Source organism: Osmia lignaria, chromosome 4, assembly GCF_051020975.1.
Source record: "Osmia lignaria lignaria isolate PbOS001 chromosome 4, iyOsmLign1, whole genome shotgun sequence".
Taxonomy (NCBI): Eukaryota; Metazoa; Arthropoda; class Insecta; order Hymenoptera; family Megachilidae; genus Osmia; species Osmia lignaria.
The window spans coordinates 6,670,461-6,690,159 of NC_135035.1; the positions used below are offsets into that span (position 1 = coordinate 6,670,461).

Consider the following 19,699-nt stretch of genomic DNA (forward strand, 5'->3'; position numbering starts at 1 on the left):
ACGGATATTTATATATTAATGTACAATGTAAGAGAAGAACGGAATTAAACGAATGATTGCAAACGACAGAAAAGAATTTACTACACGCGCACATTACAAAGTTTTGTGAATTTAGACAACTTTTTGTACCAATTTTCTTTGCAATACTACTGTCGTTTAGGGTGCTTGTTTTTGAGTGACAGAAAATGTGTTTATTTCTATTCTATCGACCAATAATTTCATTTGATATATGAACAAGTATAGAAAATCTATACTTAAACGTGTACCCCATAATGTATGTTTGTGTAAACATGAGGTGCTTAAAGCAGAAAGTGCCTTAGATTCAGTTCTGCTATCACATTCATCGGAAATCAAACATCTGTTTGAACCATAGTTTGTAAAATTATTTTTTCATTGATTGTACGCAACTGATAGATTAGAAATAGATTGTTGTTGTAAGCATTTTTGTATTCTATCCAATGAAGGGTTTGTTACTTCCAAGCAATTGTATTTTGTAACAAATAAGTTGTCTGCACTGAAAATAAATTTTCTCCTTGGATGGGTACATGAACAATTATGTTTGTATCATTAAAAGAAACATCCTTTGTTGAGACGTGAAGCGTTCAATTTTAAAATGTGGAAACGTTGAATATTAATGGAAGAAATGGATATAGTGCTATGTATTCGTAATTATAATATGCTTAATTATCAGTTAAACATCGTTACAATATTTTCGGTTATTGACGCAGATGAAGTCATTAACACTGTGTACATAACTGGAGGATATTCACCATGCGAGGAACATGTGGCGTTGAAAACAAACAGGACAAAAATAGTTGAACCTTTTTTACAGCTCATCGTCGGTTAAGCACAAAATCATTCTTAAAATCTACGAAAACCCCTCTATAATTTAAACAAAAATGGATAAATTCTAAATTGAACTATCTGTAAATAAAAATATACACACAATCCTTGATGTAACTGGGATGAGTCACCTTAACTTTGCCAAACATTTATTTTTATCAAAATGAGACTATACAAGAAAAGACCAAGGATTGCCTAATTATACCAATGAGTACATGCTTCCAATTCTTTGAAACAAATTGCTCCCTGGGAATTTGGGATATCAAGTGGAAAGAAGAAAATAAAAATATACACACAATCCTTGGTGTAACCGGGATGAGTCGCTTTAACTTTGCTAAATACATTTACTTTTATCAAAATGAGACTACAGAAGAAAAGACCAAAGATTGCCTAATTATACCAATGGGTACATGCTTCCGATTCTTGGAAACAAATTACACACTGCTCCCTGGGAATTTGGAATATCAAATAGAAAGAAGAAAATAAAAATATACACACAATCCTTGGTGTAACTGGGATGAGTCACCTTAACTTTGCTAAATATATTTACTTTTATCAAAATGAGACTACAGAAGAAAAGACCAAAGATTGCCTAATTATACCAATGGGTACATGCTTCCGATTCTTGGAAACAAATTACACACTGCTTCCTGGGAATTTGGAATATCAAATGGAAAGAAGAAAATAAAAATATACACACAATCCTTAGTGTAACTGGGATGAGTCACCTTAACTTTGCTAAATATATTTACTTTTATCAAAATGAGACTACAGAAGAAAAGACCAAAGATTGCCTAATTATACCAATGGGTACATACTTCCGATTCTTGGAAACAAATTACACACTGCTCCCTGGGAATTCGGTGTACCAAGTGGAAAGAAGTAGCGTTGTAATGGTAGCGTTGAAGTGTCAAGCCTTATGTTACCGACACATGCTTGCTAACAAGAAGGTATCACGATGCTGTTAGGAGAAACGATCAGTCAGTAGAGTGCAAACACTCGAAGTGACTGGATCGAATAGGCGAGCTCTAGTCTGTGTCGAAACGTCAACAAGGAACGGCATTCATCGGACGTGCAGAGATCATGAAGCAATTAATATTCTCCTTAATAACGTTGCTCGTTTCGGCGCACGTGAACTTGTTACCTTTAGGGAATTACAAAGCCCTTCGGGAGGAGATACTAGAGTACGAGCAACGGCTGATGATAGGGTCCAATTTGAACTTGAACGATGTCGAAAAGCAGGCCAACAAGATCTTAATGAAAGCGAAGAGGGAAGAATTAGACGCTGGTTCGTTTTACGCTCTTTCTAGATTCTCTCCAATCAAATATGCAATCGCGAACATCTAGGAAACCAGTTTAATAAGTAACACGTGCTACTCGATTCGTCGTTACGTTATGTTGTAAGTAGAGGTGGGATTGAAGTATATCGTAGGTTCGAATCTGATGGATTAGTTTTGAATATGTATAATTATTTGAAAATAAGAAAGTCAGTTATCTTCTACGTTTATCAATGTATTCAAAAGGTTTGAGTTTCTTCTACCAGTATCTCTAATTCAGATGTTATCTTGTAAACAATTCTTTAATCTCAGCTCTTCAAACGAAATCTTATCTTCGAATAAAAGAAGAATCGTGTGAAATAACGATTTACGATTCCACGGTTCCTTCTGTCTTTCACTATTTTCATTGTCAAGAATCGTACTTGAGCCCAGATTTCGCAAACCGGACACGTTTCTCCTCTCCAATCTGCATACCCCTTTTCTTACAAATTCTTTCAGCCTTCAAGAACCCGGAGCTGTTCGCCCCTGCACAAAACTTCATCTCGGCGAGGAAGTACATTGATCGATCGAAAGTCTTTCAATTGCTTCGTCTGATGCCGAAGGGTGCAGTGTTGCACGCTCACGATACGGCCATCGTCAGTGCCGATTACATCTATCATAACATCACCTTCCGGGACGATTTATACATCTGCGGCAACGGTAGTAATATCAGGCTACATTTCTTCCGGGAACCGGATCAGACATGCGACTGGGAGCTGCTGAAGAAGGTGCGAGAGGATCCGATCCGAGGCACCGGTGTCAACAATATGATCATGAAGAAGATGTCGATGATTTGTTCCGATCCTAAGCGAGACTACCCGAATGTGGATAAAGCGTGGTCCAAGTTCTTGGACATCTTCAAATTCGTCGATCCTTTGTTAACGTATAGACCTGTTTATGAAGATCACTTCCTCGAAGCTCTCAGACAGCTTCACGAGGACAATGTGATGTATCTTGAGCTGAGATCCACCTTGCCAACTTTATACGATTTCGAGGGTACGGATTATCAACCCGAAGATCTGGTTGGCATCTACAAGAATCTTACCCAAAGGCTAGTAATCATTCGTTATTCATTTTCCTGCAATCTTCATCGTTAATTCTTCAGAATTGTTCATTTTCTTCATTATAAAATTCAGTAAGGGTCATCTATGCTTCGTACAACAAATGTATAGCTGAAGAGATCAGGGTTTATCAAGATTTATCCTTTATTCAGATTCAAGGAAGAACATCCGGATTTCGTTGGAGCGAAATTGATTTATGCGCCCAGTCGATCCGGTAATCTGACGGTTGCAAAGCAATACATGAAGATCTTAAAAAGGCTGCGAGAATTGTATCCGAATTTCGTGGCTGGGTTCGATCTAGTCGGTCAGGAAGACAAAGGCCATACTCTCGAGTATTTCGCGGAGATAATAAAGAACGCCGAGGATCGAGATATAAATTTCTTCTTCCACGCGGGAGAAACGAAGTGGTTGGGTTCTTCGACCGACGAGAATCTTGTTGATGCTATTTTGTTCAATTCTCGACGCATTGGTCATGGGTAAGTAAAAGACTGTTTCATTTAATTATGAAGAATTTTGCAAATGGCATACTATCGTTTAACTTTTTTAATTAAATTTCTAATATGTTGCCTAATTATTTGAATTATCTCTTTCTAAATGATGTAAGTCAACTTTTCTTCGTACTCTATTTAAAAAAATTAAATATGGTTCGAGTGAGTTCCGCTTATGTAACAAGCGGACATTTAACATTTTAATCTTAAATAGATATATAATTATCTAGTGTACCCAATGAATTAGATCAAGATAAGATTAGATCAAAATAAATGACTAATTTCTTTTTATAAATGTATAGCTTAATACTGAATTCCTTAAAAATTGCAATATCTATGATTTATTAAAATTATTAAAATTTCATTTGAGACGAATCTGCTTACCAAGAATGCTCGTTTATATCTTGAATTTATCCAATTTTTATTATAGGTATGCATTGTCCTCTCACCCTTTCCTCATGGAAATGACCAAGCGATTGGACATCGCTATAGAAGTGAACCCTATCTCCAATCAAGTCCTGAAGCTCGTAGATGATATGAGAAATCACCCAGCTAAGGTCCTGTTCGCCGAAGGATATCCGGTAGTGATATCGAACGACGATCCCGGCTTCTGGGATGCAGAGGCGCTCTCTTACGACTTCTACCAGGCCTTCATGGCACTGATGTCCGCCCATTCCGATCTCAAAGCACTCAAACAATTGGCCATGAATTCCATTTCTTACAGCAGCATGACTGATGCTGAAAAGAAGGATGCATTTGCTATTTGGGAAAAGAAATGGGACACCTTTGTGGGTTCTGTGGCTAATAACAAACTCTAGGACTATAAATAGATAATTTATACTTATACATGGAGAATAATTCAAATGGTATTGACTGCAGAGTGTACAAATGACTTGATAGGTATTCAATGAGATACAGGTAATGGTAATATTGTGACTGGTCTGTGGATATTTAGGAATTCATGGTTATAATTTACATAAATATTCGCAGTCTAATTATAACAATTATTTATCGTGACTTCTGCATTTAAAAATTAAATACTTTCTAAAATGCATTTCAAAATTTATATATGCGTTCAAGTTTATGAATAAACCAAATGAATTAGAATACGTATAGCGTTTTAGCAAATAGATAGTCATTGCTTCGAAGCTAATGCTTACATCGAATTAACATAATTCTAAATTGTTTCAAATAGTATCTCCATTGCGCGTCAATGGCTTGTAATTATATTCGCACGTTATACGTGGTACATTCATATCCTGAAACTGAATCATAACAATAACCGCCAATAACGAATTGATAATAAAACCGGTTCCCGATATAATTTATTTTATTCAAGGATAGAACGTGATTTACCTGGAAGTCGTTTTTTCGCGAACATGTCTCATACGCGTCATTTAATTTCATTTAAAATCCCTTTCCTTCCGTTCGCGTGACCGTATAATTAAATCGTCGCCTGTAGACTGCCTATTGAAAGCCATGCAATACGCACTTTTTTGTTGTCTGTATACAAACGAAAAAGAAGAAAATAACGAATAGAATTACCGCTTAATGAGAGGGTGTGAATATACGTGAAAATTAACCGACTACAAAAGGGCGCAATACCCAAACGTCTGATTTGGAATGCTATTACTTTGAAAATGATGTTACCAGCACCATCTAACAGTGTGCTGTTGAATTGTAATAAAAAGTTGATAATGAAATACCTTGATTCCACAGATAAAGATGAATAGTTCATCTTTATTTCTTTCAAGGCATTTGAAAGGCATTATTTGAGGCATCTTATCTATACAGCACTTCTAACAAGTTCAGGAAGTCAACTACTACGCAGGAAACGCGTAAGCAAGCTTTGAACTGTTTAAACTTCGTTAATAGCGGCAATCTACCACTAGGTGGCTATAGAGTGCTAAACATTGAGGCCGAACTCCGAATTCCGCGTCGGTAAAACAGCCCACGTTTCATTGAAAATTAGGTCAGTTATTGCATTAAACTAACGGCATGTTATACTACGTCACTTTTCGCATACACCATGCATTCAGAACCTCAAAGGCATAGTTCCTGACAAAAATATAACAGAGATTAAATAGAAAAAAAAACCATAAATTTCGCAGCCAATTCGCTCGTATTATTTGCTGCATAATTAATAAGTGTACCATTGAAATAATGATGCAATTATTAATAATTCATCAAATAATAACGATTTCCCAGGTCTCACCACGGGGAGGTTGCTGCGGGTGGAGACCCGCCCTACCTCATCCCATCCACCCTCCATTTATGCAAATTTTTATTTTTATTCAATACCATCATCCTCTTGATGCACATTTGCAAAACGTTTCGACTGTTGTGCAAACGAACAACAAAAGGAGCATTATTTTTATTTACTACCTACCTATCTACTTATCTATACATATATTTACGTAGATTTTTGCTTTTTATTTGTATCACAACATTTTTTAATTTTGATTTTGATTACAGATTTGTAATTAATAAATATGCAATTGCATATTTGTCCTACATACTTATACTACTAAAAATAGGTACCTATACGAGCGCTCGTAATTATATTAAAAATTCGCTTAAATCTAACGCTTCCTAATTAAACACTGCAGTATTTGACGATTACATCTTAATGACTATATACATAAATAAGTCCAATGAATTTGTTGATTTTGTTGTCCTCACCAGAATACTTCCTAAAATAAAACTGAAAAGGATTAAGCTTAATTTAAGAAAATAAGGCTCATGTAGCCTTAATCATAAATTTACAACCTGCCTGAAACAAACAGAAAAGGATTAAATACAATTTTCGAAAATAGTACGGTTTAAATATTACCACTTATAAGAATCATTTTTCCTTTTCAATCATTTTCACCTTGTTTTACTTAATTGGATACATTGAACTCCATTTATGGACGCTAGATTTTATATTACATTTCTTCCAATCGATTATCCGATATTATTATTTCATACTTCCTATAAAGATATTTCTCTGTAACAGAAACTGATTAATTGAATCCAGATAAAGACAAAGAAAAATTAACAGCTGGAAAGAAGATACATTAGTAACAATAAAATTTTATAAACGTCAGAGTGATTGTTAATAACTGAAAATCAATTTGATACGAAATATAAATTCCAAGCAAACTTCAGTACCAAAATAAAGAGAAAGAAATTCAGAAAAATATATATTTGAGTTAAGTGATTTGAGTTAAGAACATTAATTATTTCATTTTATTGTATTTAATATTCGTTTATTTCGCGACAAATAACACACAATATTTTAATTGAAACAAATGGTTTTACTGCAATGTATAGTACGTACAACCACGACTCTACTCGACTTCATTGCATTATATTATTCAATACACCTTTCAATGCAAATTTATTGTAAATGGAAAAACTCAAAAGAAAATCACGAGTGGACTTTGCTTTTCAGAAAAAGAATTTGAAAATTTATAAAAGTAATTTAATTAGCTTTTCCGTAAGCTTGAAACGAAACATCGCGATCAAAAATTAAAACTGAACAACTCGAACAACAATTATCCACTACTTTTGTTTAAATAAAGTAAAATTAAAATTTAATAAGCTATCTCGAATGAACAAATATTCCTTGAAATAATTTATCACCAATCACCACAAAATAAAATGAACTTTCATTTTAAATAAAACTTTGAATAAAGTTCTATTTAAAACTATATCGTATCTAATAATATCCTGAAAACATTAAATTCATATATTATTTAACAGTATTTCCAATAACCGAATGCTCAAAATTTTCAAAATTAAAAAATGGGAAGAAAAAAGAATGGGGGCATGGCAGTGGGGGGAGGGTACAGGGGAACCTGAAAAGAAAAGTTTGACTGCCCATAAGAGCAATCCCTAAGCAAACCCTATAAAACAAACCGAAATCACACGCAACACTAATTTCAAAATTGCAAACATTCTGAACTATGACAAAACATCGGCTGGCAACGAAGGGTCTCACGCCCCCTAGACTTACGCCAGACGCTACATACCACCCACCCCGCCTGGACGTCGTAACGCCAGGACAGAGTGCACCCCTTCGCTATGAGCGCTACCCGCCCGTCCAACACGTTGCATCCAACGGTGTCAGATTGACGGACGCCCATAGTATAGACAAAAGGACTGCAGTTTAGAATATGGTAACATATTTTCATATGTACCGTATTCTAAAGCTGCGCCTGCAAAGGCCTAGTAATGCATGGGTATATCTCCCAGAGATGGTGTTCACGGTCTTATGCCGCGGAATCCTTGACTAGCAATGGATTCCCACCGAATGCGAGTCATAGTTACTTCCACTAATTTAATAAATGCAAAAAGGTACAAAATTTAATAACAATCGCGAATTCATTCGCAACACTAATTTCATTAATTATATAATATGTACAAAAGCGCACGCGTGAAGGCTGCTCCATTATGCGCAACGCTAAGCTGAAAAAAAGAAAAAAAGAGAAAACGCGAACTGTAACGCAACACTACTCAAATCTACCGAATTTTGTAAGACGCAACACTAATCTAAAAAAAGGGTACAGCCAATCCAAGGCTGTACCACGGCAGCTGGTCCATAGCTGCCTTATAGACCATGGCAACTCCACTGGATCGTTTTTGGGCATTTCTAATGCAAAACGCGAATATTCATTACCGCAACACTAATTAGCAGGGAATTCTATAAACTAATGCAAAGCAATCGCGTATTTATAAGTCGCAACACTGGGAAACTTTCGCGCTAATGTCATTCGCAACGCTATCTTTAACAGACATGCAATTAAAATGCAGAAAAAGGGGATTCTCAAACCGTGAATTTTTTACTCGCAACACTAATTTCATTAATTATATAATATGTGCAAAAGCGTACACGTGAAGGCTGCTCCATTATGCGCAACACTAAGCTGAAAAAAAGAAAAAAAGAGAAAACGCGAACTGTAACGCAACACTACTCAAATCTACCGAATTTTGTAAGACGCAACACTAATCTAAAAAAGGGGTACAGCCAATCCAAGGCTGTATCGCGGCAGCTGGTCCATAGCTGCCTTATGGACCATGGCAACTCCACTGGATCGTTTCTGGGCATTTCATCATATATCGCAACTCTAATGCAAACCGCGCGAATATTCATTATCGCAACACTAATTAGCAGGGAACTCTATAAACTAATGCAAAGCAATCGCGTATTTATAAGTCGCAACACTGGGAAACAATCGCGCTAATGTCATTCGCAACGCTATCTTTAACAGATATGCAATTAAAATGCAAAAAAAGGGGATTCTCAAACCGTGAATCTTTTACTCGCAACACTAAAGCAATGAACATTAAAAAGCAAAACTCTCAAAAATCTTAAAGCAATCAACATTGAAAAGTTAAATTCTATTTTAAAGCAATGCAAGAAAGAAACGCGATATTTAAAGTTCGCAACACTAAATGAAAATCGCGATAATCATGCATACGCAACATAAAATTGAACCGTGATCGATATTCATTCGCAACACTAAATTGAACCGTGGTCAATATTCGCAACACTAAATTGAAAACGCGATTTGCCCAAAATCATGGGGGTCACGGGCCCCCTCTTCTCCTGAAATTACAAAACTACAACTACAGGCAAGCACAGTGACAAAGTAGTAACGATAATGATTTCCCATCCTTTTTTGCAAAAGGATGCAAAATCATTAGTAGTTCCCCTCTTGAGAGACAGTTTGTCGGGGCGCTTCGGCATATAGCTTTTTCTTTCTTCGGGCGGTCCACCCACCTGAAACTTATATCTAAAGCTCGAGACTTGCAAATTCGCAAAACAAAAAAAAAACAATGAACAAAAAAGAAAAATCGCGAAACTCTAATTGACACGTGGACGAAAAAGGACTTTCTATAAGTCGTTGTTCGTGCACACGTGCCGTGCTCGAGCAGAACTTGTGCGTTTCGTGCCATCGCGATCGCGTATGACGACTTGTGAAGTCGCCAAAAATTTGAAATATTGTACAGATAGTATCGAAGGCGAACGACATACTCTGTTCGTATCGATTGTATCGTCAATTCTTCAAATATATTCCAGGTACAGGTTGATCACGCGAAATCGCGCCTACCCGAACAAGAGACTGTGATAACCTGTCCCGGCCCTACCTACTTACAATCTATCACACACACCAGAAGGTATACTACCTACCTACCTGACGCTATATTTAAAAAAGGCAAAATCACATTCTCACAAAAATTCATTCCACGACCCCCATACACTCCACCCGGGCGCAAGAACCTAAACTAGGGAGAACGTCCCGGGACGCCTCCGTCACCCGAGTTTCATCTCACATCACACTCTACGGTACGTACCATTTTTCACTGAAATCGTCTGACAAGGCTAGCAATCATTGCGTATAATGATAATTACAAAATTTAATTAACGACTTTGATATAGAATATTTCATAATAGTGATAATAATCATGGTAATAGTAATGGTAATAATACTATTTGGTTTGTACGTTCATTGTACATCTTGTTGAATAAAACATTATTTCAAATTAAAAGTTAAATGAAAAAGTTATTAAACCGACGCAATCCCACAGCCTAAAAACACACACACCATATGTGGAAATTACGTCGTGCACGATATACTAACACAATGCCAGCCGCTTATTAATTATTATTCTTATGAACTAGGTCATCGTGCCCATTGCCTCTACCCATCCAAGTAGCACCTGGGCACGTGAATGGACTTTGGCAATAAACACGGAAGGGATTAAACCTGAAAATCCTGATCTACAAACATGATTAATACATAAACATCTAACGGGCTAATATTTCACTATTTTAATAAAAGTGACTCGACTTTGTAAATATAAAGCTTTAAGAACAAATACTGAAAAGTAAAATAGAGCAACTATGACGCAAACATGGTGCACTGCTAATATCAGCTGGCAACGAAGGGTCTCACGCCCCCTAGACTTACGCCAGACGCTACATACCACCCACCCCGCCTGGACGTCGTAACGCCAGGACAGAGTGCACCCCTTCGCTAAGAGCGCTACCCGCCCGTCCAACACGTTGCATCCAACGGTGTCAGATTTGCGGACGCCCATAGTATAGACAAAAGGACTACAGTTTAGAATATGGTAACATATTTTCATATGTTCCGTATTCTAAAGCTGCGCCTGCAAAGGCCTAGTAATGCATGGGTATATCTCCCAGAGATGGTGTTCACGGTCTTATGCCGCGGAATCCTTGTAACTAATTTGATTAATTAAATAATACATAGGATTGAGATTAAAAACCAAAAGGATTCCCACCGAATACTAGTCAGTGCATCGTCATATTTACTCTCGCGTCGGAAATTTCTCGCAACACTAATTTAATAAAAGCAAACCTCTAATAAAAAGGAATTTAATGTCAAAATTGAATTTGATATTTTATTAAAAGCAAAATGACTAATTAAAAATTCTTTACAATGAAAAAAGAATATATTGTGAAAATTAATAAAAAATTAAAACATCCTCGGGCGACTCCCTCCTCAGAGTAAATTTTCAAGAATACGCAAAATGTGTTGAAATAGATTACTCTGACTTGGAAATCTACCCGTCACGAATTGTCTTCTTGCACATAAATTGTTCATTTTTTCATGAACGTTTAAGTAAGTTAAACTTCGCTATTGAATAAATGAAATTTTAGAAAATTCTCAAATTATATTTGAATTTATAATATACAAAATGTAATTAAATCAATGTAATAACATCATTAATATGTATATCCAGTATACATATTACATAATACTATCAATATTATATTGCTTTGAACCATCGCAATAACTAAGTCAGATAGTATTTGACTTCTCTATTACAGACAAACTAAATAAAATTGTTTCGGCATTCAAATACTCTAATTCCACATTTAAGAACATTTAAGAACATTTAAGAGCATTCATATATTTCATAAATATCTATTGGAATATGTGGAATTGATATGATATTAAAACGCGGAGTACAAGAAGACCTAGCCTAAACTAAATGAAATGAAACAATAAAAATGTTACTACTCATGGGTATAATCATACCCATGGTCACTATGCTTGCCAAGCACGTATACAACTGGTAACCCGTGTCGATTCGGACCATTCGTCCTACGACATGATTGGGCACCAGAGGAACCATAAAACATGCGACTCACCGTTCGCAGATATACTCTTCTTCCGACAGTCAAGTAGGAGGATGGACAACACCAGGTAGGAGGCTGCCTTGTAGGAGAAGATTCATCTGTAACAAAGAAAGAAGAATTACGGTTAATTTTGAAAATTATCAATTTTTATTCTAATAAAATTATATATGAAATTGAATTTTATAAAATATTAGCAATTATAAAGAAATCTCAATTATCAAGTGTTGAAATTGAAAATTATTCTATTTTAATAAAAAGCAATTTTGTGACGTACCAAGACGGAAGTCGTGAAGAAAGCCATCATCAGGATATCCAGGAACTCGGCAAAATAAAAAAATTCATCTGTAACAAAACAAAAAAGAATTACGGTTAATTTTGCAAATTATCAATTTTTATTCTAATAAAATTATATATGAAATTGAATTTTATAAAATATTAGCAATAGCAATTAAGAAGATCTCTCAATTATCAAGTATTGAAATTGTAAATTATTCTATTTCAATTAAAATTAATTAAATAAACTAATAAGATACTTACACTCTTTCCTTATGGAGCAACACCCAAGACTCCTCTTCAGTGGTGCACTGACTCTAATACCGGATATATCGAGTAATTAAAAAAAAAAGAATTAAAAATAAAAATCAAGATATGAAATACTAATAACGCGACCGTGAATAATTTCCGGCGAACAATTATAGAGACTCTACTTTCGCGATGGAAAAAGAAAAATCAGAGCCGCGATGCTCTAGAAAATATTTTATAATACGCAGCAAACACTGACTCTACTTTCGCGTGATTCCTAATTGTACAAACGCAACTCTATTCAGGGGCAGTTCACCCTTGAAAAAATCAAAACATTGGAAATATGTTCGTACAAACACTGACTCTACCGACCGCCTTGCGCGCGGCCACAACAATTCCTGGAAGAAAAGATTAGTGAGGAGGTTGGGGATGGGTGGAAGTATACAAAACAAACATTCTTCTTATTGAACGTTCGTTCAGGAAATACTGTTATTACGTGTAAATGAAAATATCTGTGTTCGTGAAATATTTTCAACGAACACGAATATTATTCAAGTTGAATATTGATCCTAGATTATATTGTAATAATGAAATGTTTTAAATAATTTTTAATAATTATTTCAATGGATATTATATGGATAGAAAATCATAGTTAAATAAATATAATAGACTATTTTATTAAAGTAGTGGATTTCTGTTGTTAAAATTGTAAGCACCCTAAAAATTGTTGAAAATTCTATTACGTCGTGATTCATAACTTGTCTAAATTCTTTTCAATAAACAAAGTCCAATAATTAATCATATTTAAACAGACAAGATTATTTAATAAAATGAAAAATTAATTATTCTTTTTCTATGAATTGATTAAAGAAAAAAAATATCTCTAATCTTTTCTTTCTTGGTACCTTGGTACCAATTAATTATCAAAAATGCTTACAGTTAACGACTCAATAAAACGACAGTAATGCTAAATGTTAATAATTGATTACAATAAATTAAAATAATAAATTTTTACGAAATTCTATGTCAAACCCATATCAGGTGTCATTGCGTCCTTTTAATATCCATCAAATATCTGTAACAAAAAAGAAATAGGAATTTATGTAAATAAAATTTAATCAACAATAATAAATTTATTATTAATAAATAATCGAACTATAATTTATGCAAAATAATTTAATAGGTACAATGCATACCTACTACTTATGCGGAAGGATGCTCTCAACACGTCTTACCACTTCGACGTTCGCGAGAGAAATGGCGAGACCTTCCTTTCCGACGAAGACCGGTCGGCACCGCTTCGGCATTCTTCGGTATATTCCGTTGTCGGCCGATGGCCGATACCTGAGCAATGTTCAAGAAAAAACGTTATTATATTAAAAACAGCAAATTGTGTAAAACAGTACTACAAATATTCAATAATGTTTAGGAATTTAACGATATAATAAAGATAATTCAGATTCTGCTATTCCATTCTCATTGTGCATTAGCGGCAAGAGCAAACATTTTCGCAAACAGCTCGCGTATTTTTGAAGAAAACACCGAATTAATGTGAAAGATCAAGAATCTAGACTTCTCTTTGATGTTTCTTTCTGTTTTTTGTACTTCTATCACCTGAGAGGCAATTTAATTTAATATTTGAAGATAATTTAACCTTACCTGTTGCAGACACGTGAAAGGACGAAGCTTCGGAGAGGACTACGCCACACTTCGCGCACCTCACCCTTAAACGACGAATCTGATTGGTCGAAATGGGAAGACGCCATAACGAACGACCAATCACAGTCATTGATAGAAGTTTCAAGTTGCTTCGAAACTTTAATACTAAAATAAGGGAAAAGTTCCTTGAAAATTATCAACGCCATATTGAAATAAGGTTAAGATTGCTTTTTTCAACTTAAAGCACCGAAATATAGGAAAGAAGATAGAAAAATACATAAAATATTAATGGTATTTAATAAATTATCATTATAAAAGCAGAATAAATGAGAAATATGTTATTTTAATTCGTATCTGTATCGACAAAATAGGGTATAAATCTTCAGCTTACGCATTTCGGAAGACAATGTGGAAATGATGTCAGAAATCATGACTCCAGTCTTCTCTTCAACTTTGTCTTCTGTTTTTTGTGTTTTTGATACCTAATACACAATTTAATATAATATTTTAATAGTGTCAAAGCCGCGTCACATACAGGATCTGCGAATGATCGCGCGGTCGAGCGCAAAAAACGAATGAACTGCGCCCTACAGAAAAAATGAGGAACTAAATATGTGGTCTGTTTTACCTTTTTGACGTCTTTTGCGTTTGAATAATAAACGAAATCGTAGTTCTTACTATTTTTCTAAACGAAGACTCGTTTTGCTCTATTTGACCCAAAGAATGTTGGTCTGGTGTCGATTTGGACATATGATTCGTAAAAATGTTGATATTACGAATAAATTAACGCAGATGAGTCCAATCCGCCATTTTCCTGACCGTGGACAAACACCAATTTCAATATTTTATGACTTTTTGACGATTTGGGTAATATAAGGACCAGACTAACTTTCTTTAGGACCTTCTGAACACATCTTTCAAATTTCTTTGCAATCTTTTCAGTAATGACGACGTAATTTGAGAACTCATTTCTGGGAATTTTGTTAGGGTTAAGTTTCCAACACTTGCATCACTTTTATAGTTGTTTTCAGTTATATTTTAAATGGTTACTATCGCAAAATTTGTTTGACACTTCATTCCTGATAGCGCCATGTTTCTTATATGACACGTCTACAAAAGCAGACGAACGTGATTCGAACGCAAGAAATATTTCTGATAAAAAACCATGAAATGTTTTTTTAGCAATCTTTTATTGAAGTACTGTACTATAATTAAATATCTATAATAATGAATTTATAATAAAGAGGGTGATAGAGAGCATTTTTTAAATGAGGCTATAAAATTGACACGTCATTGATAAAACACCAATCATAAAGAGAATTTAAAGGATACTACCAATCGTCTCACCGGTTATACGGTCGACCGCGGTCAATCTACTTTCAACATTCGAAATGAAGATGGCTGCCGAGGTGAGGTGGCTTTTCATTTTTCACGTATTTTCTTTAATATGTACGATCTTCGGTGAGATACCTAATCGGAAATTCGAATACAAATACTCATTTAAGCCACCTTATCTTGCACAAAAAGATGGAAGTGTGCCTTTCTGGGAATACGGGGGAAGTAAGTAAATTTAAAACCTAACCAATTTCTCGTACTGTATAACACTTCCGTATGTTATTTCGAATGTTCGGCTTTTTGAATATTTAAATGCAATGCATCGTTATTTGCCTTTCAAAATACAATTCTTATCAAATTTCTTAACTGCAGATACTTTTTACACACGAAAATGATATTATTTGGCAGAACAGATGTTTTTATTTACATTTGAGGTTTCTATTTAGTTAGTCTTAAAACTGAAAATAACATAAATTAATTATAATCAACTATCTGAATGAGTAAATTCAATTTTATATTTCAGTATTGAATATTCAGATACATATGAGCTTATTGTTTTTATGATTTCTTTTATTATTATATTTTAAATTGCTAATAATTTTTTAATGTTTCTACACACAGAAAAGTATTGTTTTTGTTTTAGATGCAATTGCTAGTGCAGAAAATGTAAGAGTGGCTCCATCTTTAAGAAGTCAGAAAGGTATATAAAATATAATTATGGTTACATTATAAGAATCTTTATATTATCAATAAAGACGAAAGAATATATTTAATATAAATTGTTTTTTGAATGTCTTGGAATGTTTATCTGTATTAAATGAAGACTTAAAATGATGTTTAGGTGCTATTTGGGTCAAGCAACCTGTTAACTTTCGCTGGTGGGAGGTTGAATTGATATTTAGAGTAACAGGAAGGGGCAGAATTGGAGCAGATGGTTTAGCATTCTGGTATACTAGTTCAAAGGGTGCTTACAATGGTACTGTTTTCGGTAGCTCTGACCAGTGGAATGGTCTTGGAATCTTTTTTGATTCCTTTGATAATGACAATAAACACAACAACCCCTACATAATGGCAGTTCTCAATGATGGCACAAAGACCTTTGATCATACCAAGTGAATTACATTTCTGACTATTTTTAATTAAGTAGCAATTAAATTTTCAATAAATGAACCTTTGTCCTCATTTTTATACAGTGATGGTACAACACAGTTATCTGCAGGCTGTCTGCGAGATTTTCGTAATAAACCGTTTGCTACAAGAGCAAAAATTGAGTACTATCAGAATACTTTAACTGTGCGTATATTTTTTAGCTTGTTTTTTTATACTAATAAATGTATCATAATATTTTTATTCAATATGTAATTAAAGGTATTATTCCACAATGGTATGACGAACAACGAGCAAGATTATGAAATGTGCTTCCGAGTGGAAAATGCTATACTACCGGAAGGAGGATACTTCGGTGTTTCTGCTGCTACTGGTATGTATAATCCAACACAGTAATTAAAACAATATTTTTTTGTGCTACAATTGTTCTTCTAATATAATATTTATTCAAGGTGGTTTGGCTGATGATCATGATGTTTCGCATTTATTAACGCATTCGCTATTTGTTCCCGGAGAATCGAAGCCAGATGATCAGAAAGCATTCTTACAAGAACAACAAAAGCTTAGGCAAGAATATTTGGATTATCAGAAGAAATTGGACCAGCAAAAAGAGGAATACCGGAGGTGAACAAATCATTTGGGATTATAAAATTATATATAAACACAAATTATAATTATTTCATTTTATTTTGTAGAGAACATCCGGACGAACATCGCGAGAAAGAAGAATTCGAAGAATATTTTGAAACTGACAATCAAAGGGAGTTGCGACAAATTTTCGCCGGTCAAAGCCAAATGTTTGATGCGTTACGCGAGCTTAATAGAAAATTAGATGAGATACTTGGGAGACAAGAACGATCTCTCAGTTTGATATCTCAGCTTCAAGTGGGAGGTGAGATTTCATTTTCGATGTAAACGCATTCGTCAGAAAAACAAATATTTTATAGGTTATATTTATGGTTAGGTGTTGCGACCGGGGGTCAACCAGGACAAGTTCAACTGGTTGATACTATACGTCGACAAGAAGTCGACAATATGTTAAGCAATCAGAATAATTTAATAAATACAGCGAAAGAGATGCAATCTACGATAAACGAACTATATTCCAAGACTGATCTCGTTCTTAATAATCAGGCCCGAGCCCCAACCGCACAGGTGTTTATAAATACCTAATTTTATTTATTATTTTCTGCAACGTATTTTACGGAAAGTATTCGTTCAGGTCCAGCCAATGGGATATGATTATCATTCTCTAGTTTCGGAAATGCGAGATGGAATTAATACGTTAAAAAGAGATATAGGACAAGCAAATGCTAAATTAAACAGCGGCGGAGGAGACTGTCCTGCAACGAATTGTTTGACAACAACAATGTTTTTGCTCTTTGTCGCAATTCAGATGATCATTCTTTTAGGTTATAGCATGTATCGGTAAGCATTTCCTTCGGTTTGTTATTATAAATAATAGAACGTTTTAAAATGTTTATTGATTTTGTTTACAGGGACAATAAAGAAGCCCAGGCAAAGAAATTATATTAATAATATTGTTTCTGATTCTACAGCGCAAAAGTAAGGGGTACAAAAACAAATTTCTGTTTTTGCATACTGACTCGATATTTTTATCACTTGTTAATGGTATTCGTGAAGTATGCATTTTGCTGAACATTTGTACAATAAATACATTCTTCATCCATGATAAACCTACACCATAACACGATAGAGAGTTACAATTACTCTCCAAGTAATTATTGATAATGCTCAGCTTGGTATAACTCAATAATTTTACTATTTCTTCGAAAGTGTGATATTTCACAATACAAACCAGAGAGCATAGATGTATAAAGATGGCAGAAAGTACATGTAAATTTAAACTGAACAATCTAATTTTATAAGAGATCGTTCAGTGATTTTCAAAATGGAACGAACATTATCGTAATTCGTTTAGATGGTTGTGTATAATATATATATAGAATGTTTTGTGCCACGCGCACATCAATTTTTTTTACTAGTTTTGTTTATAATACTTATGTTTTTTTTTATATATTGATTTATCGACAAGCGTTGTAAAATGTATAGAATTTTGTATTGGAAATTGGCATATCAAATAGTAAAAGCCGATAACTTTTCTTTTTTCTGAGAAGATTCTATTATTCTTACAAGATAGGCATCAATCGGGTACTACATTCCCTTAGGCGAATGATCGTATTTTAGGTACGAATCGCGTTTCAAACGTGACAGATAAACAGATTGTCGCATGCAACTGGGTCAATTGTAACTTTTAAAAGTTAAGAGATAGACAATAGTAAATGGTGTTGAATGGAACATCGGCTTCAGAAATGGAGGTGTTGGTCATCTACACTTTTTTAAACGTTGGTCTTTCCCTAAAGTATCTTTTGAACTAATCAATTTTCGACCTAAGTATACCTAAGTACCTAATATACAGTTCCGCTTAAAAAATGAAATCAACCTTAAAAACTTTGGAACACCTCCACTTCCAGTGCCTCATTCAACACCATTCACTTTTCCTCATGACATTTCTTCTATCTTTTTTATTATTTAAAAGTTATGGTGTAGCCTAGTTGCATGGAATACCATGTATAATCTTAAATATAAGGAATCATGGATATGGCTCTATTAAATTCGAAACATCAATCACTACCTATGTTTTATTCTTGTATGTTGTGCAAAAGTGACGTTAAACAGATGATGCTGAACGATGAGAATGTTTCGCTAAGTGAATACGTACTTTACAAGCGTATACATACGGTGTATTAGATAGCAACGTAGGAAGAAGGAGCTCGAACAATCCGGAAGCTCGGTATTCTTCAACCTTATTGCATTTGTAAAAGTTTATCGAAGATTATAAATGTATGATAAAATATATCTGATAATAAAATCACTTATGAAAAAACCCCAATCAGATTTCAACACATTTGACATAATTTATCTCGATATGAATTTTCGAAGTCTTTTATTGGACACAACGCCTAATGATAGTTTTCTTTTTTAATTTTTTATTCAATTTTTGAGGAAATAAAATTGGGCGCGAATTTTTATTGAGGTATTGCTACGTTAAAGTAGCAAATTTTTATCCTGTTGCTATTTTGTAACAAATATCGTATGGTATTTTATAAGAAAATAGAAAGTAATAATAAAAACTAAATTTATCGAAGAATATAGCGTGTTATGCTTGTAAAATGGAGCAGTGTAGAA

At 34.3% G+C, this 19,699-nt stretch overlaps 2 protein-coding genes across 2 annotated transcripts; both read left to right on the top strand.

Annotated features, from left to right (window-relative positions):
- Nucleotides 1-1,772: 1,772 nt before the first annotated feature.
- On the top strand, nt 1,773-6,342 carry LOC117603580 (adenosine deaminase). Its single transcript, XM_034322913.2, has 4 exons — nt 1,773-2,131; nt 2,619-3,210; nt 3,373-3,696; nt 4,139-6,342. The coding sequence occupies exons 1-4, from the start codon at nt 1,927-1,929 to the stop codon at nt 4,524-4,526; spliced, it is 1,509 nt and encodes a 502-aa protein (XP_034178804.2). The 5' UTR covers nt 1,773-1,926; the 3' UTR covers nt 4,527-6,342.
- Nucleotides 6,343-15,387: 9,045 nt separating this feature from the next.
- ergic53 (lectin, mannose binding protein ergic53) lies at nt 15,388-19,403 on the top strand. Its single transcript, XM_034322249.2, has 10 exons — nt 15,388-15,607; nt 16,026-16,082; nt 16,224-16,494; nt 16,576-16,675; nt 16,751-16,862; nt 16,942-17,113; nt 17,185-17,381; nt 17,454-17,644; nt 17,712-17,917; nt 17,989-19,403. Exons 1-10 carry the CDS (start codon nt 15,439-15,441, stop codon nt 18,023-18,025), a joined length of 1,512 nt encoding a protein of 503 aa, XP_034178140.1. The 5' UTR covers nt 15,388-15,438; the 3' UTR covers nt 18,026-19,403.
- Nucleotides 19,404-19,699: the final 296 nt, after the last annotated feature.

Excerpts from the sequence above, each read along its gene's own strand:
- LOC117603580 (XM_034322913.2), top strand. The coding sequence starts at position 1,927 with ATGAAGCAATTAATATTCTCCTTAATAACGTTGCTCGTTTCGGCGCAC. Across the intron at positions 2,132-2,618 it reads GAGGGAAGAATTAGACGCTG|CCTTCAAGAACCCGGAGCTG; the intron begins GTTCGTTTTACG and ends AAATTCTTTCAG. Across the intron at positions 3,211-3,372 it reads TACAAGAATCTTACCCAAAG|ATTCAAGGAAGAACATCCGG; the intron begins GCTAGTAATCAT and ends TCCTTTATTCAG.
- ergic53 (XM_034322249.2), top strand. The coding sequence starts at position 15,439 with ATGAAGATGGCTGCCGAGGTGAGGTGGCTTTTCATTTTTCACGTATTT. Across the intron at positions 16,676-16,750 it reads ACTATCAGAATACTTTAACT|GTATTATTCCACAATGGTAT; the intron begins GTGCGTATATTT and ends ATGTAATTAAAG. Across the intron at positions 17,382-17,453 it reads ATCTCAGCTTCAAGTGGGAG|GTGTTGCGACCGGGGGTCAA; the intron begins GTGAGATTTCAT and ends ATTTATGGTTAG.